General features: G+C 48.7%; 3 protein-coding genes across 12 annotated transcripts in view; 2 read left to right on the top strand and 1 right to left on the bottom strand.

The window, feature by feature from the left end:
- Positions 1-557: 557 nt before the first annotated feature.
- YOD1 (YOD1 deubiquitinase) lies at positions 558-4,535 on the bottom strand. Its single transcript, XM_030465513.1, has 2 exons — positions 4,185-4,535; positions 558-3,654 (listed from the first exon to the last, which is right to left on the bottom strand). The coding sequence occupies exons 1-2, from the start codon at positions 4,390-4,392 to the stop codon at positions 2,948-2,950; spliced, it is 915 nt and encodes a 304-aa protein (XP_030321373.1). The 5' UTR covers positions 4,393-4,535; the 3' UTR covers positions 558-2,947.
- A 93-nt stretch (positions 4,536-4,628) lies between these two features.
- Positions 4,629-16,784, top strand: PFKFB2 (6-phosphofructo-2-kinase/fructose-2,6-biphosphatase 2). 10 transcript variants are annotated; one of them, XM_030465483.1, is made up of 17 exons: positions 4,704-4,745; positions 4,841-4,927; positions 5,569-5,694; positions 5,792-5,888; positions 6,199-6,265; positions 6,419-6,493; positions 6,587-6,643; positions 7,096-7,220; positions 7,594-7,801; positions 8,002-8,148; positions 8,428-8,532; positions 9,177-9,306; positions 10,038-10,100; positions 10,589-10,662; positions 11,518-11,709; positions 13,060-13,082; positions 14,532-16,784. In XM_030465483.1, exons 2-17 carry the CDS (start codon positions 4,924-4,926, stop codon positions 14,545-14,547), a joined length of 1,509 nt encoding a protein of 502 aa, XP_030321343.1. In that variant the 5' UTR covers positions 4,704-4,745; positions 4,841-4,923; the 3' UTR covers positions 14,548-16,784. The 10 variants fall into 10 exon arrangements, with proteins under 10 accessions (XP_030321337.1, XP_030321340.1, XP_030321338.1 ...); XM_030465477.1 differs by lacking the exon at positions 4,841-4,927 and having other exon boundaries at positions 4,629-4,745; XM_030465480.1 differs by lacking the exon at positions 4,841-4,927 and having other exon boundaries at positions 4,662-4,745; positions 11,518-11,697.
- Positions 16,785-18,118: 1,334 nt separating this feature from the next.
- The window catches only part of CR1 (complement C3b/C4b receptor 1 (Knops blood group)), a 42,329-nt gene continuing 35,979 nt past the window's right edge, over positions 18,119-24,468 (top strand). The window contains exons 1-9 of the mRNA XM_030465314.1: positions 18,119-18,258; positions 19,309-19,458; positions 19,927-20,118; positions 20,638-20,743; positions 21,263-21,348; positions 21,714-21,926; positions 22,719-22,901; positions 23,510-23,698; positions 23,865-24,062. Of these exons, the coding sequence (XP_030321174.1) occupies positions 19,371-19,458; positions 19,927-20,118; positions 20,638-20,743; positions 21,263-21,348; positions 21,714-21,926; positions 22,719-22,901; positions 23,510-23,698; positions 23,865-24,062 (1,255 nt within the window). The 5' untranslated portion in view covers positions 18,119-18,258; positions 19,309-19,370. The remainder of the gene's footprint in view (positions 18,259-19,308; positions 19,459-19,926; positions 20,119-20,637; positions 20,744-21,262; positions 21,349-21,713; positions 21,927-22,718; positions 22,902-23,509; positions 23,699-23,864; positions 24,063-24,468) is intronic.

Genomic DNA, 24,468 nt, shown 5'->3' with positions numbered 1-24,468 from the left:
CTGGAGCTGAGGAGCTGGGCACACTAAGCAGAGGCAGACACATCAGTTGTGTTTCCCATCAGTAATTTCTGCAACCCAGGGCAGGTGTTTGAGGGGCCCTGACCCGTGCTGAGGTCACTGGTGATTGATTTGCTGTAGAATTATGGACAGGGCAGTGGAAACACCTCAGTGGAGCTCATCCTGACAGTGCCAGGGTGCCCCTTCTGTGACAATTCCCAGTTTTAGGGGTGTTTCTTTCTGTAGGTACAATTCTGAATGAGTCTGTAGGGATCAATGACTCTGCCAGCAGCTGTAACATTATTTATTCTGTGGTTGTGATTTGTTTCCTCCCCCAGTTGTATCATTCCCAGCAACATCTGATGGTAAAGAGTGACATTGTTGTCCCTGCTATTCATAAAAAAACAAGGGATTTATTTTAAAATTATCAACATCTGGGAAACAATGTTGATTTGGGAAAAAACCCTGAGGTTTTCCCATGGTCCCTGCCCCAGGTTTCTCCTTCTGTGGGTGTGAAACAGGCTCGGTTTTGCCAAAGAGGAATTGCAGCAGCTCAGGTCACAGTTTTAACCAAGGAGATTTTATTTTCTAGGCAACGAAAGAAAACATCCAAGCAGTGATACTGACACACATCTCTCAAAGGAAACTGATTCTCTGTTAGCAGGTTCCCAATGCAAACATGATATAGCAAAGCTAACCACTCTGGATTAAATAAAACTAATTTTTAAAAAATACTGCAGCAGAAGAAATAGAAACAAACAAACAAAATATATTTTAACACACTTCCAGAAATCCATCCAGGATACAAAGCTAAAATCTAACTGCTGCTCCCCAAAGTCAATGCATTTGCAAACAGGCAGACAATAAATATGCATCTCCCACTTCTCTTACACCCAAGCCAGACCCCTCGTGCACCTCTCTGAGGGAGGGATCAGGGCAGCTTTACAGGTGGCAAATGGTGAGGAGAAGCTCTGGCACTTCACTTCAGTGTGAAAGCTGAGAACACCCTTAGGATGGAGTCTCTTGGTCTCATTCCTAGATAGTATTTCACATCAAGTAGTTAGAACACAGTGTAGTCTTCCAGTTCCTTTGAACTGTCAGGTTTATAAGCATCAGCTTCTGGAGGGCTGGTTTAATGTTGGGTTTGGGTTTTGTTTTTTCTTTTTCTAATGATAGGCTAAAAGCAAAGTGGGGTTTAACACTGGAAACTAAGTGGCTTTTCTATAGGAAACTCCCAGCAAGGCTAATGGGTATCTGAATACTGAATTAAAAAGAAATCTGGTCCATAGTGCTTGGTGATTCTGTTCTTTGTGTTTCATTATTCATGCCTCAGCTCAGCAAAGCACTTCTGTCAGTTTTGTTCCTTCCTCCATCAGACACTCCTGGATTCCAGGGCCCAACTGGGAGCCTCTGCTGAGAACTTCAGCCAAAGATGCTGATTCCAGACAAGAAGTTTTTGCTGTACCAGGAGTTTTGTCAGGTGCCCTCATGGATGGAGGCTTTTACCACAAGATCACAGGAACCACCTGGAAAGTGGGGTTATTTCTGCCTCGGTCTGGAGATGCATGTTCTTGCTCCCCATTTGTACAGGTTCAAGGAAGGCAACTCAAAACAATAACAGAAGAAGAGCAGGCAAGAATATTTTCAAATTCAGGCATTTCAAAAAGGAAAAAAAAAAAATCCCCTTCAGTAATATGCACCTTTACAGCACCTTTTAAAAGACCTCAGAAGCACTTACTGCGAAGCCTCACGACCCTGCTGTGAGGTAAGAATTGTTAAACCCATTTTAACTTCCCTGATTCTGAACAGCAGGAGAAGTAGGGCAGTTTAGACAGCTTATTTTGCTCTGAAAACTGAACTGCACCCTTCATTATCAGAATTACAGTCCTGCTACTGAACAGTCACCGGTGACAAATCCAACCCATTAAGGCAGGATGCAGATGAAGAAATTCCAGGCCTCCCTTCTGGGTTAGCACTCTGTCCTCCTACAAAGGGCAACACTTCTTATGGGCAAAGAGTGAGAACTATCCCTTAAAGTGCTATTTTACAGTATTTGGACTCTTAGTAACACTGTGGCCATGAGATCAGCTAAGCCCAAGTCAAGTCTGCTTAACGTGTATTTAAGAGATGCAAATCAAGTCACTTCCCTAGCTACTGTATTTCCCTCTTGTCATAATTTCAGATACTACTATGAAGAAGAATCCCAAGTATTTCAAGAAACATGCCTACGTTCTGATGCAGTGTAAACACCAGGGGGGTTGAGAGTTATTTTTCAAGCAACTAAAAACTACCTACGGAGGATTAGTAAGTTTATTCAACACTTAACCATCTACTCATTAACTTAAAGAAGGCTACCTTAGAGCTTTGAGGCCATTTCTCTCTCTCTAAAGCCATGACTTCACACAAACAACACAGTCTGCTTCTGATGGTAACACAGCATAGGGCAGCTTTGCAGATCCTCTTTCCATTACAGATCTGGCACCTAATGAGCAGTTTTCCCCTGCAAAAGCAGCTTGGATGTGCAGAGTCTGATTCTTAGGATAAGTAATGAGAATATGTATGTTTTCCCAGACCCTTAGATTAATATAATTACCCTGAAAACACAATAGGAGATTAACTCAGCAACGTGGAGGCTGGATTTTATGCCAGTGTTGAACAAGCCTGGTTTTGCCTGTCAGCTCAGATCACGTACACACAGAGAAGGTTATTCCAGAAATCAGGTTTCAGCTGCCAGCATATTCCACCTCCCATGGGACAAGACATTGGCATGCGAGAAGGTAACCTATGTCACATCCATCCCCAGCCTGTGCCTCTTGGCCATCCTGATGTTAATAAATGCTTTTCAAGCTCTGTGAACGGAATTTCATGATTTACAATACAGCTTATCTGGAATTCCAGAACTGAATTCTGGATCGCTGAGGTAGTCGATGTACCCATCCTCATGCAGATGTCACACCTCCCCGAAGTTGGTGTGTCCAGTCTCCTTGGCATGTTCTCTGGCTTCCACTTGCCCAGTCAGTCCCTTCTGGCACACCATGCACCGCAGAGTGAAGCGATTGACGTCGGTGAACTGCCTCTTCCTCCTGGCTTCATCCGCCAGCTCCAGAGCTTGGGCAAGAACAACATCATCAGTCGTGGAAAAAATGGTCTGGGGAGGAATGTCCGAGTCGGGGATTTTACGCTCGAGGGGGTCGTAGTGAATCCCATCATAAATCAGAAGGACCCTCTTGGTGTACCCGGCGTCTTCCCCGAAACGGTCGATCCTGACGGTCTGCGTGTCCACCACGCAGATCTCACACTGGTAAAACTTGGATAAAATGGACACTTCGATAGCTCCTCCCCAGGTCTCTTCTCTCCTGATCCAGTCACAATAATCCCTGTTGGTTTTCCCTAAAACTGCCTCGCAGTAAGACTCGGGATCGCTGGCTACAATCTGGGCTATGAGGCTGCGCATCTCCGGAGCGCAGCCCGGGTCGTAAACACCTCCTTCCACCACGTAGTACACACTGGTGAAGAGACAGGAGTTGTCTGCTGGAACAACCCTCCTGGCCAGCACTGGCACAGCTTCCCTGACAGAGTTGGACATTGTTCTTTTTGTGACAACGGGTGAGTCTGCTTTGGGCTTGGATGTGTCCTCTTCGACTATCAGGGTATCACCTGCAAAGACAGGAGGAGGAGGAACTGGGATGGAGGTAAGGGTGATGCTGCTCCGAAAGCAGAGCAGAGTTGTGGTGTTGTTATGAAGGAGGATCCATGTTTTCCCCAGGAGCACGGGATCCTCATGGAAAACAGCCTCAACCAGTCCCACCACCACTCCAATGGTCCCGACTGATCCCACTGTGACCTGAGCGGTCCCATCACAGCCCTGATGGTCCCGTGACAACCCCACTGGTCCCACCACGACCCAAATGGTCCCACCACGACCCCAATGGTCCCACCCTGACTTACAGATGGGCTCCGATGTTCTCACCTCTCCTGTTCTGGGTCCCCGTCCCCTGCCAGCCCCTGGACCCCCGGCAAAACGACCCCCGGCGAGCCGAGTGCTGACAGCCACCCCGGGAGCAGGAGGAACCGCAGCCTCCTTTAATTAAGGTAATTACAGCACAGCCCTGAAAGCCCCGGTAACTCCCCCCCCCCTTTTCCCCTCCCCGCCCCACGCAGGCCCCGGGCGCTCTCCCGCATCTCACCCGAGTGAATGCCGAGGTCTCCGAGCCTTCGGTCTCCGTCGCTCAGGTCCAGGCTCCGCGGGGGGAAGCCGAGGAGGAGGCGTTGGGCGGTGGGGGGGACACCGGTGAGGGCGGCGAGGGCCGCCTGCATGTCCCGGAGCCGGGAGTGCGCGGTCAGCCCGGGCAGGGGGTGGGAGCCGCTGCGGGCCTTGCAGCGGAGCCGCAGCATCCTCAGGGATGATGAAAGGAATGGAGGCGGGGGGTGGGGGGGGGGGAGGGAGGATGGACGGAACCAGAGCCGCCACCACCCCCCCCCTGCAACCCACTCACCCGACCGGACCGGACCGGACCCAGCGCTTCCGCCCCGCGCGCTCTCGCGAGACGGACACTACGTCATGGGGTGTGCCCGTGACGTCACGCCTCTGGGAGGGGTGGTGGTGCGGGGTTTGCATACGATTTGCATCTCGTTTGCATCTCATTTGCATGTGGCGCGGCGGCGCGGAGCCATGTCGGCGGTGCCCCGGCACGGCGGGAACCCGCGGGGCAGGGCCGGGACCCGGCACGGCGGCGAGAAGAAATGCTGTGAGTAAAGCCCGGGGGGAGAAACGTCATCCTGGGGAATAACGGTGCTGGTGCCTCTCAAAAAGGCGCTTTTCTGCCTTAAAACGCCTTTCCAGCCCGCGCGGGGACGCGTTCAACGTGGCCCTAAAGGTGCCCGGGCTGCGTCGGTTCCGGTCCCCAGGATGTCCCCGTTCTCTGGATGGGTTGGTACCGGTTGCCTTGGTGCCCTGGGAGGGTCGGTTCTGCTCCCCGGGATATCTCGGTGCCCAGGAAGGGTCGGTATCGGTTCCCGCGGTGCCCGGTCCGTTCCCGTGGTCCCCGGTGCTGTGTCCCCTACCCCATCCTCTTCCCTTCTCTCCTCTCCTTGTCCCTTCGGTGCTGTTCCCCCGTCCTCTGTTGCTGTCCCCCCAAACCCGCCTCTCCCCGGGTTTTTTCTGCCCTCGCTTCTCCTGTTTTCTGGGAGAACGTGACCATTTTGTTAAAAACATCTTTCTGGTGTCCTTGACAGCTCCTGCCCGTTCGGTAAACATTTTTACGGCGTGAAAGATGCGTGTGAGCCCCATTAGGCACAGCGGCTGCACTGTGGTTAACCCGCCTCATTAGCTGCTGCCCGGGAGATCAGCCCCGAGGCTTAATTACCGGTGATGGTACCGAGAGATCAGCCCGGAGGCTTAATTACCGGTGATGGCACCGGACTGATGGGCATGGTGGGCTGTCCGTCCAGGCGATGGGCTTTGGGTTGGGGCTGGCTCTGTTCCCGGCTCCTGAACGCTGCTGCTGCTGCTCCCGGTTGATATTTTGGGTTGTTTTGTGTTTTGTTTTGGGTTTTTTTCTCCCCTTGCAGCATGGGCTTCCTACATGACCAACTCCCCAACGCTGATCGTGATGATCGGGCTGCCCGCCCGCGGCAAGACCTACGTGTCCAAGAAGCTCACCCGATACCTCAACTGGATCGGGGTGCCCACCAAAGGTGGGGGAGGTGATGGGGGGGTCTCTTTGCCCTCTTTGCACGTGCTCTGTCTGTGAAACACCAGTGGTCTCACACGTTTTGTCTCCTGTGTGTGCAGTGTTTAACTTGGGGGTGTATCGCCGGGAAGCGGTGAAGTCTTACAAGTCCTACGACTTCTTCAGGCATGATAACAAAGAAGCCATGGAAATCCGCAAGTAAGTGGGGAGTCAGGGGGTGCTGGCACGGCCACAGTCTGGTCAGTCTCAGCCCTTAGTGGGCTCTGCCTTTGAGAAGCACAAAATATGTGGGTTTTGTGAAACTGGAGGAGGAGGGAGGGCAGCCCGGGCAGGGATGTGCCTGGAAGGTTTGTTGGTGTCCTGGGGCTGGCACAAAGAACCATGAAGCAGGTTGTAGATAACCTTGGGATCTCTGTAGAGCCTCCAGAGCTCTTGGAAGGGTAGAGGGGTGGGTGAGGTGTCTCAGCACTTCACACCAGCCCTGACAACACCTCTTTCTCTCCTGCAGACAATGTGCCTTGGTGGCTCTAGAAGATGTGAAGGCTTATCTCCTGGAGGAGTGTGGGCAGATAGCTGTAAGACTCTTCTGCACTAAATACAGTTTTATGTCTGGGTAGTTCAAAGCCACCCATGGTATCTGGGGACCTGATTGTGATCCCAAATGATTGGGGGGTGTTTTGAAAGCTTTGGGTAAATTTACTCATTGCTGCTTACTCGTGTTCTGGTAGGTGTTTGATGCGACCAACACAACTCGAGAAAGGCGGGACCTGATCTTAAATTTTGCTAAAGAAAACTCTTTCAAGGTAGTGCTGCTGTGGGTCATGTGTAGAGGGGGTTGCTGCACCAATGGGCCTTTGCTACTCTTATTTTTTTTGATTCTGAAACTCTCTTCTTAGGTGTTTTTTGTGGAGTCTGTCTGTGATGATCCAGAAGTCATTGCTGCCAATATCCTGGTACGTGCCACATTTTCCAGGCTCAGTTGCCTTCCCTGGAAGCTGGGGTGTTGGGTGCAGATGCCTTTGCTCTTGTGTTTCACCTTGGGAATAAGCAGCTAAGTTTGCAGCTTAGTAAAAGCTAAAGAGGGCAGTAAGCTATAAGGGGATATGGAAATGTAATGAAGCTGAGAAATGCTTGACCTTGAAGAGTGTTTTTTCATGGAGGGAAGGCAGGCAGCGAGCGGCTTGCAGGGACAGCTAGCAGCAAACCAGCTATGTCTGTCCCAGGGCCAAGCACTCCAGCTCCTTCAGAGTAGCCCTTGTTTCCTCTCCAGGAGCAGGTTTTTCCACAGGGCAGAGTTAGACAATGCTCATTTGTTTCAAAAGGGAAGAATAATGTTATTCAACGTTGCTTTTGCTCTGTGTCGGGTTTGCTTAATGCTCACAAAGCGTCGCTGTCTGTTGATCAGGAGGTGAAAGTTTCCAGCCCTGACTACCCGGAGAGAAACAGGGAGAACGTGATGGATGATTTCCTGAAGAGGATTGAGTGCTACAAGGTCACTTACCAGCCTCTTGATCCCGATGCCTATGACAAGTAAGCAAAACCCTGGGGTGGATTTATCCTTGCAGACGTGAGCTGCTTTGCTGCTGTCATTGCTGTTTCCTGCTCAGGATGCTGCAAGGCGTCTGCTGCAGCCTCTGCTCCCCCAGAGTATGATTGCTCGTGTGAAGGTGATATATCCTTGGGTCCCAAGTGATTTAGAAGGATTTTTCTCTAGTGTACTGCAGTCTGTTGCAGCTCCTTGTTTAAGCACAGCAAGTTCAGGGTCTCTTCTCTCTGCTGGAGTGACCTGGTGATAGTGCTGATGCCTTAACTAGAGGATAACTGGCTAGGTTACACCCGCAGCTGCACGGGCTTCATTTTTAAAACCAGTCGTGTGGGTGTTCTTATTTTATGTTGACTCCAGAGATCTTTCCTTCATTAAAGTGATCAATGTGGGCCAGCGGTTCCTAGTAAACAGAGTCCAAGATTACATCCAGAGTAAAATCGTCTATTACCTAATGAACATTCATGTCCAGCCACGTACCATCTACCTTTGCCGACATGGTGAGAGTGAATATAATCTTGTTGGCAAGATTGGTGGGGATTCTGGTCTGTCACCACGTGGGAAGCAGGTACGTGTTTGGCAGCACCCGGGTTGCTGTTTGTTTGTTGTTTTTTTTAAGCCCTGTGTGAGCAGGGCTGGAGCCGGGCTCTGAACCCCCTCAGCTGGATCTTGCCACGACAGCCACGGCCCTTGAAATGTTGCTTTGAATGGTGGCAGCAGCTCCTGCTCACTCCTGACCTCCTCTGGATTTTTTTTCCCCCCCCCCAGTTTGCTCAGGCCCTGAAGAAGTTCATCGAAGAGCAGGAAATTGTGGACCTGAAGGTGTGGACGAGCCAGCTGAAAAGGACAATCCAGACAGCTGAGTCCCTGGGGGTCACGTACGAGCAGTGGAAGATTCTCAACGAGATTGATGCTGTGAGTGAAAGGCTGATTGAAGCCTTGAGCTCCTCTAGATGGAAAAGAATGTCTAGGAATAAGTTTGTCCTGATTAAATGTGACTTTTTCCTCTTTGTCCATACACATCCCCATATAATGTACTCCAGCCATCACCGTGGGGTTTGGGATGGATTGGGACAGAGCTGGCAATGCCTGGAGCTGCCAGCCCTTGCTGTGACCATTTCCACTTGTTTTCTGTGGATTGTCCTGTCTCTGGTGGAGCAAAGGGGGTTGTAACAAGGTCATCTTCCCTCCCAGGGGGTGTGTGAAGAAATGACCTACGCAGAAATTGAAGCCAAGTATCCAGAGGAGTTTGCCTTGAGGGACCAAGAGAAATATCTTTATCGCTACCCTGGAGGAGAGGTGAGGACCTTAAAGAACAAGAAGAGACAGAAAACAACTGTAGAATTGGAGGACTTAGTTTTAACTTTTTCTGCCAAGATTGGTATGAGAAACTGACAGCATGAGGATCCCCAGCTCTCTTTTACACCAAAAATATATCTATTTCTTTACTGGGGTGTGGAAATGATGCCTTTCAGCACATGAACTGAGCCACTTGCTGAGTCCATTGATGCTCCCCTCTGATCTTCAGGGGTTTCTGCATCATGTTTGTTTGGCTGAGGCCAGAATTGTCACTATGAAAAAACATCTTGGAAAGAAAATGGTTGTGGGTGTGATATGACATCATTTCTGGTTTTATTTTACAGCCCTGTCAAAGTGTATAATTTACTATTTTATTTGTGGGTTGTTTTTTTTTTTACTGCACTCATTTAAGTTACCACTAATCTGAATCATCCTCTAATCTGAGGGCTGCTGACTTGAAATTCACCTTCTGCTGTTTGTTTTTTTTCCCTCTCCATTGACCAGATTATCCATAACTCCTGCATTTTTGATACATCAGCGGTTATTTTCCTGAGTGTGAAGCCCTGTTAATTGCTACTTCTGCTTGAAAACTGTTTACAAAACGCCTTGAAAAATTCCTGTTTGTTTCTTTTTTTTTCCTTCAGTCCTACCAGGACTTGGTCCAGCGCCTGGAGCCTGTAATTATGGAGCTGGAACGACAGGGAAACATCCTCGTCATCTCCCACCAAGCAGTTATGAGGTGTCTCTTGGCTTATTTTCTTGACAAGAATGCAGGTACAAAAATAAATGTATGATTTTAGGGGCTCCTCTCACTGCTTCCTTTGCAGAGCTTTTGGGAGGGTGGCTTGTAATTACTGTTTTGATTTTTTTGAGCAATGGAAAAGCTGCTTAAAAGAAATTAAAAAAAAACCAACCCCACAACTGTATTTCTGAAGCAGGTTAACTGTTGCATTTCAGCCATGCGTGGTGCTCAGCAAGAAGCTGAGACATGCAGACGTGTGTGCTGCTGGTGTTCTGCCCAGCTGCTGATTCTGGAGCTGTTTCTCCAGCAGAGTTTTCGTTGTCTTTTAGGAATTATTTATTTTTAATGCAAAGAAAGTTTTCTGGTGCATCAGCAGCCTGGGAGGGGTTGGCACTAGTGCTACAGCTCAGCAAGACACTGGAGCCCTGGAAGCAATTCCAGTCTGCTGCAAGCTTTTGTATTAAACTCCAGTGAATGGTACTGGTGGTTAATAAAACTTTTAATGAAGTTAACAAGCTTTTAATAAAATCTGAAATAAAACTCCCTTGGGTCCACAGCAGCTCTGGCTGTGGTGCTTTCCCACCCCTGTGCTGCTGGTTTCTGTGGTTGCCCATGGGGGGACAGTCCCATCCCACTGCCCCAGGGCTGGGGAGGGTGGTGAGGGGGGTTCTGGGGGGCTGCAGCAGCCCCTGCCTGGTGGTCAGAGGGTTTTGGGGTCTCTTGGCTGTGGGAAGGGTCCCTGTGATGTCTGTCTCTGCCCTAGATGAGCTGCCCTACCTGCGCTGCCCCCTCCACACCATCCTCAAGCTCACTCCTGTTGCCTATGGTAAATAGTGTCTTTATTTTCCATTTTTTTCCCCTTCTTTTTCAGGGAGCACGTGTGAATCTGATGCAAGTTTGTGTAGTAAAGTATTTTTAATGTCAATTAGAGTACTGGAGAGTGGGAAGGCTTTGGGGACAGTGGGAGAGGAGGTGGCTGCCAGGCTGCTCACCTGTGGCCTCTCTCAGATCAGTGACCATTGAGGATTTCATCTGTTGATGGATCCTCTTTGTGCCTGGATTTGGCTCTGGGGTGCAGTTATTTAAAAATGCCTTTTCTGTCCAACCCAGGGCTGCACTGCTGCAGTGAAGGTGGAAAATTCTGTTAATAAGGTGAACTGTTTATTCATGTAATCCTTTATTTGAAAGAAACAAAACAAATTTACTCCTGCCCACCTTCCACACTGCTTTCAACATTCAAGAATAAACTAAAAAAACCCAGTGATTTAGTTAATTGCCTTTCCTCATGTAACCTTCTCTTTCTTTTGGGTACAGGTTGTAAAGTGGAGACGATCACCCTGAACGTGGAGGCAGTGAACACTCACCGTGACAAACCCTCTCTGAACTCAGTAAGTCTGAACTACCTGCTAGAAACTACCTGGCTGTCAGTGGCCAGAAGGAATCTCTTCCAAAATCATCCCCCAAAGTAGAATTAATTGAGTTAATGTTCTTCCCAGGCCAGGGAGAGACTTTTTTACAGCTGTTCTAGGAAGTAGAATGAGCAAATTTAGTGCAAATATAATTTCCAGGTGGTGTTCTCAGTTTGCAGTGAAGTTTTTGTTGTTGATGCTCATTTGCATTGGTTGTGGTAACTTCAGAAAGGTTTGCCAGGGTGTTGGAAGTGAATCTTTCTCGTTGCCTTGATGAGCTTTCTCTTTCAAAGCTGCTTTTGGGGTGGGCTGGGCTCTGGGACAGGCTTGTGGTGGTTCCAGTTATTTTTGTGTCCCAGTCCCTGTGCCAAGGGATCAGACAGAAAGGCTGGAGAAACCAGGAACCTGCAGCTGTGGCTGCTAAATTGTAAACTGAGGATATTTGGTAAGATTCTTCTGGCTGGTCCCATCCTGGTGGTTTCCAGTTGGGCATTTATTGCTGCCTGACTTCTGTGCGATGCTGCAGGGAAATCACTGCTGGAGGCTGTTTCTCTTGGTCTTTGCTTTACTTGGCCAACGTGGCTGATCTGGGGGAGGAAAGCCCCCAAAAAGTAGAGAAAGTTTTCTCTTTTGTTGTTATTTTATTTTCCTTTTCCCCTGGACTAGTTGTGGGGAGGCTCGGTGCCATCCTGCTGCCTCGGGGTTCACCAAGCTGCTGCCCTGGCTGCCAGGAGCTTGGGGGGGGAACCCCAGAGCTGTGTGCTGGGGTGGGCTGTGCTTTTAAACTCTGGTTCCCCTTCTCCTTCCTTGTGAATCCCCTCTGCCTGGGCTCAGGACAACCCTCCCACCAGCCAAGCCCCTGTAAGGATGAGAAGAAACAGCTTTACGCCGCGGGCCAGCGCGGACACCGTAAAGCGCCCACGACATTACAGCCTTGGGAGCAAACCTCTGGACCCACTGGCACCTTTCCTGTCCCTGGAACCTGGAGATGGGGCCAACGGGCCACAGCTGCAAGTTGGTGTCCAGGTGGTACCTTCCCTATGCACCCCCTCCCCACCGTCACCCGTGGCTGTCGGAGCCCCTTCCTCACCTCCTCTGCCCCCACCTGAAAATCATTTAGGGTTGTGCTCACTTAAAGATAAAAAAAAAGAGAGAAAACCACACAAACTTCTGCCAAAACCAGAATTTGCCCCATTGAACTAGAACTGTGGTGCCAGAGGCTTTCAGAAATCCCACTTCATGCAGGCAAGCTTGCACCAGTGCACCAGGGGGTTGGTAGGAGGGTCAGCCCTGGGTAATACTTTGCTTTCCAGCAAACCCCTGATTAGAAAGAGTAACAATTCCCCTCTTTTTCTTCATTTGGTGCTTCAGGCAGGTGTTGTTCTGGCCCCAGAGTGACTGGGTAGGAAATCTTGGCATCCGTGGTATCCTGGTTCCTTGCTTGTCGAGCAGTTTGGCTTTTGATGCTTGTCCTTTTTTAGCTGAGGAGCACCTAGGTCCTCATCAGTGTTGGGTGTGAAGCCCAGTTTGTTTCTTTGCTCATTTAAAATCATCTCTCTGGAAAACAAGGAGTTTTCCTGTGCCTGGGACATGCAGGGGGAGGGGGCTGCAGGCTGCTGCCTTCCAGACCAGGCAGAGAGGAAATGGGAGGTCTTGGCTGGGCCTCCTCATCCTTACCAAAGCTGTTTAAAGATAAAATCATCTTGGATACCTTAAAGGTGAATATTTCCCAAGCTGCTCAGTGTGCACAGCTTCTTGTTCTCCTCCCTGGTAGCCCAGGAAGTAGCCAGAGAGTAAAAAGAAGGTGAACTCTGCTGGTGTTTCCTGGCTTGAAGAGCATCAGGCTCAGATATCCCCAGATCCCCAGGCATCTGGAGGGAACTAAAGCAGACCAGGCTTTCCCCTGGGTGGGTTTGGCCCCCAGCAGACCCTGGCAGTCTGCATTGTGGGTGTCTCCAGCTGGACACCCCCAGGATGCAGATCCCCACCCCAGCTGCTCCCTGTTTGCAGTTTCCCCCCGGGAATGGTGATGATGTCCAAGCACTGCCAGCTCTGAAGGAACATTTGGAAGCCTGGGGTTCTGGGTCCCTGCAGGGGGAGGGAATGGTGCTGTCCTATCCTGGGACCTCTCATCTGTAGGAAGCCCCTGAGATGAGGTGGCACACGATGACCATGACCTTGTAGAGCTCTGCTCTGCCCCAAGCTTGCCCTGAGCTCCCCAACCTGTAGCACCTTTGGGCTCACTTCCCTTCCTTCCTCTTTTGCTTTGCTGCTTTTGCTGGTTTTTTTTTTTCTTTTTTCTTTTTTTTTTTTTTCCTGAAACCTCCTTTAAAAAGCACTCTGAGCTATCCTGTGCTCTTTCTGTTTCCTTTGCAGCCTCAAGGGGGAAATGCTTGCCTGTGAGTACCACTGAGAGCAGCTTGTATGTACACTCTTGAGGTTTAGTAAGTAGGAATTCTTGTGATGAATGTTGCATGGAAACCACTTTGGGGGAAGCCAGAGCCATGGAGCAGAAGGGAATCTTTAGCTGTGTGCTGACCTCTTGTTAAAAAGCACCTTAATGGGGGAGGCCCATGCTGCCAGGCTGAACCCATGGATCCAACTGGGCTTTACTGGAGCACTCTGCTTGTGCTGCCCTCCTGCAAGAAGTGTTTCAGCCTGAGTTTGCCATCTGTGTCCTGAGCTTTCTGAGGCTTTAATGTTGAAGATGAGGGGGAAAGGAGCTAGGGGAGCTTGTGATGAATCTGCTAAATCACTGTTCCTGTCCTCTGTAATCACTCCCAGGCTGAAAATCCAAGCCTTGCCCCATTGGGTTTGCCTTTACTTGGAGCTGTGTGTTTAGAAAATGAGTGTATATGCCAGCTTTGCAAAATGACTTTTCTAATGGTGTCTTTTAAGTGTTTCTTTTTTCCCTGTGTTTAAACAAATAACAGAGAGTTGAGAGGAGGGTTTGCAGATAAGGGAAGGGACCAGCTTGCTTGATTCCAGGTCAAACCTTCCTTCTTAGTGCTGCTGTTGTGCTTGAGAAAGTGGGATGTGAGCAGCTCGTGGGGACTATTGCCTCTCTCTAATGCTGGTTACTTTTTAAGTCTTGTTGTCAGAAAGCTGTCTAGAGATTTATTTTTTTTTAAATTGCAATTAGAAAATATTTTAGGGCCTGGATTTCCTGACTTGGGTTGTCTGATGCCTACTGCTAACTGTCAGCAAACTGGCTCCATAGCTGTGCCTTTTTTTTTTTTTTTTTTTTTTAATTGCAAAACAGTGCTGATTAAGCAATGAAACAAATTAATTTACACTCATTTGCAGTCTCCCAAGTACTGCAGCTGAGCAGTTTGTGCCCTGGGACACTGCCCAAGCAGTTGGGAATCCTGGTGTGTTTGTAAATATATAATTCATTGTACTGTCCCTGTCCTTGTCAGCCCCTCAGGGAGCTTATGGAGGGAGTTTTATTGAAATTAAAAGTGTTTATTGTGGTTAATATGCCAAATGGCTACTGTACCATATTTTTTTTAATGTTTGTCCTGGAAGTGTACATAAGATAAATAAAAGTGAGTAACCCTGAGTAACCACCCGGCTTCCTTATTGCCTGGAGATGCCCAGGGCTTGGGTGGCTTCAGGGCTGAGACTGGGACAAACCCTGATGTGGAGCTTTGTGAGAGGTTAAAGGGCAATGCAAAGTGTGGAGCAGCTCATTATTTGCTCAGTTAGCAGTAAATAAGTAAATCCTTAGATGTTTATTGTCACATGAAAGCATTAATGTCGAGCTGGTTGGATTCTCCTTGGCTTCTGCCAAGCCCCTCCTGCCTTTCCCGTGGTGTAACCTCTCCTCTTTCTTGTTTTGCTTGCAGAGGATTGCAGCTTTAACCATCTAGAGACTTGTGCTCTCCCCTGGGACTCGGCTGGAATTTCCCTGGCTGGGAAGAGCCCTGTGGATGGGACTGGAGCAGCCCAGTGAGCTGTGCATCCCCTGGCCAGTACTCTCTTCTGAAACGTGGTTTTGTTGTTGTTGTTTTTCAGAGCCTGTCTGTGTCTTCTCTTGCTGACTGCTGAAATGGCTGTCAATGAGATCAGAGAAAACTTACTAGGGAGATTTGGTTTTGGGGGTTTTTTTCTTTTTTTTTTTCAACCTGCTTTTAGTACGTGTGAGCTGGTGTATCCCTGGGCTTTCTGAGGCATTGATGTGTGTCTGTCTTAGGTGGTAAAATTAACTGCAGTGAGTGCATGTGAGGACAAAATGGTCATTTCCATACTCACTGAAGCAGCTTTTCTTTGGGAAAGGTGTTATCAGACCAAATCCCTAAGTCTTGATTTAACATTTCCAAGTTCAGATGCAGTTATTGTGTTATTTAAGGGAATAAGAGCTCCCAGGCTGGGATCAGCATAGCTGCCAGTGCATTGAATCTGGATTCAGTCCTGCCTTAGCTTTGCACCCTGGTCTAAGCCTCATCCCCACACTCATTTTTGCTGGCTTTTTGTGGATGCTTTTTCCTATGACAACAGAAAATCAGAGCATTGCTTCACTCAGTGTCTGGGAGCAGCCTGTGCAGGGTTTGCAAACTGCAGAGGATTTTTACCAGTTGTCTTCTAAATGTCCCAAATTTTAGGTCCCTGATGAGTTTTCAAACTTGCCTGTGAATAAGCTGTGAATGTTACCCATGTATAATGCTGCCTTTAAGGGGGTTTAAGATGCTTTGGTGTTTAGTGCAGCTTCCTGTGGTGCAGCTGGTGTGATGGCTGAGTTGTATTCAACCCCTTGCCAAGGAGGGGGGAAACATTACCCCAGATTACCCCAGGTCTGCAGTTTTCTCCCCTGGGTCATGACCTTGTGTTTTGCCCAACTCCATTTTACCACACTCCTCCTTCTCCTCTTGCACTAAGGGGCAAAACCCTCAGGCTGGGTGAAGAAATATGGAAGAAGCTGTTCTGGACCTATTGTGGCTCCAGGATTTATATGAGCAACCTCTGGGACCCAAGTTGCTTCTTTGAAATGTGCAAATAAATCCTGGCTGTGCCCTCAGCAGGGACCTGTCCTGGAGAAACATCAATGCCCTGCCTACAGAGGAGCTCAGCAGCCCGAAGCCTGAGGTTTCCTTGGGGATTTTGGGCTCAAACCCAGTTGTTTTAGACACTCCCAGAGCTTTAATTTGATGAAGAGGTCTGTGGCAAAAGCCCAGGCTCTAATCCGAAGCCTTTAGGATTTATGCAGAGCAGAAACCTGTGCTGATCCAAAGAGGTTGTGCCACGGAGGGAGGAAATTCAGTGGGTGAGAAACTGAGTTTATTGGGTTTGTTTCCCACCAGGGAGTAGACTTCCAGCCTTCTGCAGGAGCAGCACCATCAGTGCTTTGGGTTTAAATATTTCAGTGCTTAGAAATAAGCCAAGGGGAAAAAAAAAAAAAAAGGAAGAAAAAGGTAATGTTGAAGGCAGGGATCTGGTGCATGGTGATAGTGGCACTCTCTAGCAATGCTCTGAACACACAAACCTGCAGCACAGCGGGCTGGCTGCTCCTGCCAAGAAACCTCTTCTGTGGGGAAAGAGGAGTGGAAATGTCCTGTAGGATGTTTACGCACAATAAGCTCTAAGAAGGAGTTAATTACTCCTTGCCAAGGAGTTAGTTAATGTCTGTATCATTGCATAGCTAATGGCTGTAAGGAGATGAATATAGATTTATATATGTGTGTGTGTTTTTACTTGCCAGGATTCATGAATGTAGCTGCTAACCTGTTGGCAGTTGTAACTTTTAAATCTCTGCTCCCCATCAGGTCTGTGGCCCTGGGTCCCTTATTCCTGCCCAGTGGGTCCCAGTTTCTGCTGGGTGCTGGGAGGGAGCCTGCCTGCAGAAGGCAGCACTTTGTGCCTGGGTTCTTTAATTAGAGCCTAATTAGAGTCCTTTCCCCCTGCATTTTGACTGCCAGGAGGTGTACAAATATATGTGCCTAGAGTGGAGCAGCAGCATCATTGCCCTGTGGGTTGATTGTACCTGGTGGGATGGGTCCTGGGGTCCTGCCCAGCCCTCAGGACAGCCAGGCTGGGGTGATGAGCCCACACATCTCCCCAGCCCCACACATGTCCCCTTGCCAGGCATTTCCTTGAAATCACCTGATTTCCTTGGCACCCTGTGTGCAAATAACCCCAGAATAAACAAGGATTGCACAATGAGCCTGAGCTGGGGCTCAGCAGCTGCTTGGGCCCTCGGTGGGGCTGGAGCTGCTGTCTTGGGCTGGGCAGGCACAGGGGGGTCTGGAGGTGGGGAACTGGGAGGGTTTCTTTTGTATTTCCCTGACTTTCTCCCCATTTCTGTCAGCAGAGGTGGTGGTGGCTTCTGTCACCTTCCCTGAGCAGTGGCAAAGCCACCCATGGGGCTCCCCGAGATGTTGTTCAGGGCTTGGTTCCCCTTGGGTGTTTTGGGTTGGTTTGGAGCAAAATGATCATTCAGGCAAAACTGGTTTTGTCTCTGGGAAAAAAAGATTTAAAAATCAGTTCAGTAATGGGGAAAATTGTCAAGTTGGGGAGCAGGCTGAACAGCAAGCCTGCTACTTTGAGTTGGTGTATCCTGGGGGTGATGTTAGAGCTGCCACCTCTGCGTCTTGTCCCCTTCCCAGTAGCAGGGTGGGGGTGATGGGGAGGTCCAGTTCAGCCACCATGGGCTGAGGAGCAGCTTTGGGGGAGCAGACATCACTTCCAGAACCACCTGCCCTGGGGGAATGGCCCAACCCCTGTTCCAACCCCCTGTGTGGGGTGAGTGCTGCCAGTGCCACCTCCACCTCTGTCCCTGAACGCTCTTTGCCAGCCATGTCTCTGTGTTTGGTGTGTGCTGAGATGGGTGTTAAAAGTCTACTTGCAATTTTGCTCTGTTACTGCTTTCTAATTATGTATTTTTTTAGGTTTAAAAGAAAAAGGCAGCGTGTGTCAACTTGTGCTGTGTGTCGTGTCCTCTGTGCAGTTGAGCATAAATCTCCTGTGAGCATTTATTTGCAATAAAGAGATTTAAAAGCATACAGATCCAGTTTCCTCTGTTATCTTCCATGATTGTTTGCTGGTGTTGCTTTAATGAAATCAGGTGGAGCTGGAGAAACCATTTATTTGAATACTGGCCAGAGACTTCTCAAGGTCAGAAGAGATGAGTCCGTGGCTGACTTGCCCCAGGGTGAAGCATCCCTCCCCAAAATGTGCCCAAAGTCCCTGGGGACCTGCAGGTCCACTGCAGGGTGGGCTGGGCAGCATCCTGCTCAGCTAAGGGTCATTTAACACAGAGCTGGCAACTTCACACGGAAAAACAAACTATTTCAACATCTGCTGGGGTTGCATTCAGTTTTCTAGTTTTTGCTTTGTGGGTTGAAGAAAAGACTTCCTTCTTGCTCAGAGGAGGAGTTAATGATTTATGGGTCAACCAGCACCACTCTGGTTTCTGCAGAATCCAAACTTTGCTGCACTGAGACAGATCTGAGTGTGTGGGAGTCTCATAACCTCCTCCTTCAGTGCTGCTGCTCTGGAGCAGGACAAGGACAAGCATCACTTTGTCTTACAAGAGCAAAGCACTCCAGCTCAGTCCATCTCCTGCTGCCAGACCTCCAGGTGAGAACTTCCAGGCACCCAGCTTTAGGGGATGTTGCTCTTGGGAACTGGGTTGCAGCTTTTTTGCAAGTTTAGCAAGGCCCAAGTTTAGTAAATTAAACCAAGAGCTGCAACAAGGATTTAAGGACAGACAGAGGAATAAAAGAGCCATGGGAAGTGTTAGGATCAGGGCAGGAAGCATCAGGACAGTCCCAGTCCCAGGAGGAAGGCAGGCACCTGGAGCAACTGGAATACTGGGAGGATTTGGGCTCAGAAATAACAGAGAGGACCCTTCCTGAGCTCCAGGGGTGCCAGGTTGGTCCAAATTGCACTTAAATTCCAATATTTGAAGCAATCCAATCTCCTGAGTGACTGGTGTGCTTTATGGCTTTACTGCAGTTCATGTGACTTGCAGAAACTTGATGTATGGAACAGGACAGGTCCTTCTCCCTCTTTCTGCTCCTAATTCATTGCTTGGGGACTGTGTTGACTCTGGCTGGATTTCATCTGACCAGGACTTTGCTTCCAAGAGATTTATTACTAAACCAAAATGTTTTACCCATAAAGTAAGTTTTGGGGAAGGTACAGGATAAACTCGTGGCCCTGCAGGTATTTCTTAGGCTGGGGAGATGACTGTGTTGGCTATATTGTATTTTTAAGTTGAACCTGGCAAGCTACAAATTATTTGTGTTATGGTTTGAGTGGAGCTACTAGTCTTTTTTTTTCTTTTTTTAAATGTTATGTGCTGCATTCTCAAAAATACAAATCAATGAGACTGGTGGGATAAAGCCTTGGGGATTACTTTACACCTACAATCAGTTCTCCTGTGTATTTTTGCCTCTGGGTCTGGTCTGCTGGAACCCCAGCCCAGTTCTGCCCCAGCAGCTCCTTTCTGCTGGGTTTTGGTCTCACTGGGCAGAGGAGCCCCAATCCAGCAGGGATCTGCAACAGCTCCTGCAGCTTCTGGCCCCCAGCCCTGGCTGTAGGATCAGCTTTGGGGTGGAGAAATGAGAGCTGTCTGTGTGAGCTGTGGTTACCCTGAGCACAGATAAATCCCTGCTGTTTTTGCAGTTATTCAACCTGGCAAAGGAACAAAGTAAATCCTGTGGGACTTCTGGAGAGGACTAAGGAAGATGCTGGCTCTGGAGCTGGGGAGGCAGAGGGGCTGCTCTGCTGTCCTTGGGCTGCTCCTCACTGCTGCTCTGGTGGTGGCTGTCCAGGGTGAGTGAATCAGTCTCTTGGGATAAGATTCCTCAAGGGAAAACCTCCTCCTGGGGCTCCCAAGACGTGGATCCTTCTCTTTTCTTGCTGCTTTTGCGTTTCAAGGCTGTTATAAACCTTGGTGGTCAGAACCTGTCTTCCTTTGCCTTTTTTTCCTTTGTGTAAAGCAGTCATCAGGTTATTCCATCTGACAAGGGTGCAGTGATTTATGATAACTGAGGAGAGGAAATCTGGACTTGGTCACTAGCTTTGGAATCTGCTGGATTGAGGTGTGAGATCCACAAGGATTCTGCTCCTCCCCATCCCTGCCAGCCTCAGCCATCCCCTCTCCCAGGCTGGGCTTCTTTTTCCTTCCAGCTCGAAGGAGTTTCCAGTGAAACATCCTCACATGGACCTTCAGGTTCAACCCAGCTTGAATCCCCTCTGCTTTTCCTCCCAGCCTCCTCCTGACGGACTTTCTCTTGGCAGATGCTTGTGATGCTCCCCCCAGATTCCCCTCTGCAGAGCTGAAGGAGGAACACCGTGGCACTGCCAGCTTTCCCATCAGCTCCGTGGTGGAATACACCTGCAGGCCAGGTTACAGGAGAAACCCTCGTGTCAGGAGCACCTTTGTTTGTGGCATGAACAGCAGGTGGCACGGCTCAGAGGAGATGTGTATACGTGAGTAGATTTGGGGTGGATTTTTGATTTTTTTTGCTTTTATTGGCTGATGCTCTCAGCTCGTTTTGTTGGAGCAGGATCCAAAGCAGGATCCCACGTGAGATGCTGGGGGATGAGTGACCTGAGGTGAAGCACCAGTTGGGTTTTGCTCAGTGCTGGCAGTGCCAGCAAAAGCAGAAATCTGCTGATTCCAAGATGTTCTGCTGCTCAGGCACTTTGTAGCTCCTGGTTCAAAAATGAAATTAAAATAAAATAAAATAAAATTCAGACTTGCAGTAGGAGAATCCTCCAGCTGTGAGGAAATGTTTCCAGGAACTTGCCAGGGCTACTGCAAAACCCCACTGGGACTGCAGAGGTGAGTCTGGACAGCATCCTGCATCACAGAACCATTTAGGGTTGGAGGGGAAATCTGGAGGGTTCTGGTCCATCCCATTGCTGGGGGACTCTCCTGCCTTCCTGCTGCATTTTCCCCATTTTTCAAGAGACTGAAGCACTAACTCCAGCCCTGTTGTCCCCCAGCAAGGACGTGCAGCCACCCAGCCTGGCCAGAAAATGGCAGATTTGACACAGGAGAATTGTCTGGGTTTCCTTTTGGTTCAGTAGTGAACTTCACCTGCAACACTGGGTAAGTCAGGAGGACTCAGGGCTTGTGTCCTCCTCTTCCTCAGCCATTTTTCTGAAGTTTTTTCCCTCAAGGTTGAGGTTTGTGCTGTCAGAAGCCTCACAAGGGTCAGTAATCTCAGACTGTGCTTGAGATTCCTTCTCAGCTTTCCTCTGAGAGCTTTGAGTTTTCTTAATCTCATGCTTTGAGGCACTTCTTCACTATCTCAAGCTCTCTCTCCTGGCCCTTTCTAAACCATTTCCAATGTTTCAGTGTCTTTTTGAAAGAAAGACACCATCAGTATTGAACTCAGTGATAACCAGAGCTGGCTGATAAAGCAGATATTTTTCCATCTAACCCATATAACTTTAATTTAAAACGTGCAATTGTCAAAAGCCAGTGTATCACTGAAAACAATGACACTGATGGCAGATTTCCATCAGCAGTAATTCTGATAAAGGAGCCCAACACATCCTGATGGTGATGTTAGAGGTCACACCTCAAAACTGAGCTTGTTGAGTAATTCCCTCTCTCTTCATGCAGGTACAGATTGGTTGGAAATCCTCAGATTCAGTGTGTGATTAAAAATGACATTGTGGCATGGGACAAGGACATTCCCCTCTGTGAGCGTAAGTAAAGTCCTTTAATTGTTTTACTGCCTGGGTGTTCCTGGGGAGGGGTGAGGAGTTCAGCAGTTGGACGCCTGGGGTGGAGTCTGCAGCAACGTTTTTTTCTTTTTCTTCCTGCATCGTCCCACAGAAACCAAATAAATTATTCCCTCTCTGGGAGTAAAGGTGACTGCATGTGAGGCTGGTGTGTCCCCAGACCCCCTGGGCAGAGCTCTGTGGGCTGGCATGGAAGTCCCTTGGGACCTGCCTCTCATTTCTGGCCCTCCTGGCACCTCTGGCACTTTTTTTCTTACTGGATCTTTGGTTCCAAATAAATGAATTTTTTTCTCTTTTGTTCTTCCCTCTCTCCCCTGTTCCCTCCCCAGCAATACCATGTCCCCCCCCTCCCAGTATAGCTAACGGGGAGCACACTGGAGCCAACCAAGAGCTCTTTGAGTATGGAGCATCCGTCACGTACCAGTGCCACAAGGTGAAGAGGGGAGAGAGCCCTTTTTCCCTGGTGGGAGATGCCTCAATTTTCTGTACAACCACAGATCACGTAAATGGTGTCTGGAGCAAACCAGCCCCGGAGTGCAAAGGTGAGGTGGGCACTGAGCTGCTTCCTGCCTCCCAACCTCTCCTTTGCCTTCCTGCAATCTCCTCTTGCAGATGAGACCCCCTGAGTTCTGTGGCAGCAACATTTGGGGGATTTGGGGGTTCCCCTCGCTGGGGTTGTGACTGCTCAGGGTCAGCAGGGAGGTGGGAGGGGGATTGGATTTGTGTTTGCAGACCAGGGGATGCAACTTACCCACTGTGTCTGTAAAACACAACAGCAGGCAGCATTCAGAAACCTGCTGTGATACCTGCTGCCTGCTGGTCTTGTTACACTCTGCAATAATAATAACAATAATAATAATAATAATAATAATAATAATAATAATAATAATAATAATAATAATAATAATAATATAGTAATAATAATATAGTAATAATAATAATAAGTAGAAGTAGTGATAATAGTAATAATAATTAGTGATAATAGTAGTAATAATATAGTAATAATAATAATTCAGTAATAATAGTGATGATCATAATAGTAATATAATAATAAGTAGTAGTGATAATAGTAATAATAACAATATAGTAATAATAGTTATGATAATAATAATAGTAATAATAATAATAATAATAATAATAATAATAATAATAATATAAAAGCTGCTATATGGAGTAAGGAATTAAAACCCAGCACATCAGCCTGCCACCTCCTCAAGTCCCTTTTCAGCCTTTTTACTGAACACATCTTAAGCTCCAAGACTGTTTTCCAGACCCCATCCCCCCTCTTGAGCATAACCGCTGATTCCCTAAGCCCTGGCCTTTTCCCGAGGCAGTGGTTACCTGCGAGGAGCCCAGGCTGGAGCACGGGAATCTGCTGAGCAAGCGCAGGTCCCGCTACACCTACGGCGACTCCGTCCTCCTGGAGTGCAGCTCCCGCTACTCGCTGAGCGGCAGCGGAGCCTCCACCTGCGGAGGGGACGGGCTCTGGGACCCCCCCCTGCCCCGCTGCCAGCGCAGTAAGTGGGATGGGCTCCAGCACTTCGCCTTCGGGGAAGTTCTCACCTGCCAGGAAGGGTTTGGGGAGGAAAGTGATGGCTCCGAGGTGTAATTCTGGGGGTTGGGTTTGTGGTTTTTTTTTTAGCGCTAAGGGGACCTCAGGGATTTCTGACCTGGGGTTTGTTCTGTTCAAGCTGGTGAGTGTTGCTCAGGAAATTGCGAAAGGACCCAATTAACCCTTCCATACTTAATGTTTTAAAAACTTGTTGGTAGAGCCTCAGATGGGATAAACTTCCTTAGAAATAACATCTCGTTATAATGCTGAAAGTTGCCCCGAAGTCTGAAAGTGTAGAATCGTGGGATCACTGAAGCTGGGAAAGTCCTCTAAGAGCACCAAGTCCAACCATCAACCCAACACTTGTCATGCCAACTAAACCAAGCCCTGAAGTGCCACCTCCATGTGTTTTTTGAACACCTAAATCGTTCAGATGTTCCCATTCCCCTGTTTGCATTCACTCCTCAGCAGCACAGACCTTGGCTGCTTCAGTGAGCCCTAACATAGCAGAGAGGGTTTGGGGAAAAAACTTGAGCCCAGAGTTTTGTCCCTAAATTGCTATTTTGTTCCTAGGTAGCTGTGATGACCCTCCAGATGTGGATAATGCTTTTAAAGCAAAGCTTGCTGGCAATTTGTTTCCTGTGGACACCGTCATTACCTACGAGTGCAGGGAGGGCCACCAGTTCAGCCCGGGAGAAACCACACAGCACATTAAGTGTCTGCCAGATTTTACATGGACTGAAACACCAGATCCTTGCCAGAGTAAGTGTGTGTTCCTCTGGCTCCCTCACCCTTAGAAATGATTGGAATTATTGCCAAATGAAGAAACTGTCCAGGGGCAGAGGATGCTGTGGTTCACACCTCTGCCCTTTGCTGTGGCTCTTGAACTCCTTTGGTTTTTTTCCCTGTTGTTCCTGGTATTTCTCAGGAGTCCAGTGCCCAAACCTAAACATCAGGAATGGAAAGCCCTTACATGCACAGGAAGAAAGAGACACTTACATGTATGGAGACAGGCTTGAAATCACCTGTGATGAGGGCTTTGCTTTCAGAGGTCACAGCAGAACCGTGGTGCTTCAGTGTATGAGTGATGGGAGATGGGACTCAGCTGTCCCCGAGTGCACCCCAGGTAGGTGGGAGCTGGTGAAGAACATTTTCTTGGCCTGCCAAGCTTTGGGTGAGTGTATGGTGTAGCTGCCTGCTGACACTGGCAGAAAAACCTACACATAGTGGTAGTAGTAGCCATGGAGAAGTTTGCTCCACTGCTGTGTATCCCTGGATCAAATCCTCCAGTCTTAACCTGGCAGCAGAAGATCCAGGTTGGATATTTTGCCAGGGTTTTGGGGGGGGACTGAGGGGAGATGGGGATGTTTGCAGCTTTTAGAGGCTTAGGAGCTTCTTGAGAAGCCTGGGAGGCATTTCCTCAGCTGGAAGGAGATGCTGCTTGTGTTCTGGAGCCAGCACTGCAGCGTGTGCCTTTCCCAACAGCCTGGGAAAATCTGGCTGTAGAAGCAGGAACTTTTCAGAGGTACAAA

The sequence above is a fragment of the Calypte anna genome, chromosome 26 (genome assembly GCF_003957555.1).
Source record: "Calypte anna isolate BGI_N300 chromosome 26, bCalAnn1_v1.p, whole genome shotgun sequence".
In the NCBI taxonomy this organism is placed as follows: Eukaryota; Metazoa; Chordata; class Aves; order Apodiformes; family Trochilidae; genus Calypte; species Calypte anna.
This window is presented reverse-complemented; position numbering and strand designations above follow the sequence as displayed.

Coding starts and splice junctions, on each gene's coding strand:
- YOD1 (XM_030465513.1), bottom strand. CDS start 4,392: ATGCTGCGGCTCCGCTGCAAGGCCCGCAGCGGCTCCCACCCCCTGCCC. Junction 3,655..4,184: donor AGACCTCGGCATTCACTCGG/GTGAGATGCGGG, acceptor CTGTCTTTGCAG/GTGATACCCTGATAGTCGAA.
- PFKFB2 (XM_030465477.1), top strand. CDS start 4,670: ATGTCGGCGGTGCCCCGGCACGGCGGGAACCCGCGGGGCAGGGCCGGG. Junction 6,644..7,095: donor TCATTGCTGCCAATATCCTG/GTACGTGCCACA, acceptor TCTGTTGATCAG/GAGGTGAAAGTTTCCAGCCC. Junction 7,802..8,001: donor TGTCACCACGTGGGAAGCAG/GTACGTGTTTGG, acceptor CCCCCCCCCCAG/TTTGCTCAGGCCCTGAAGAA.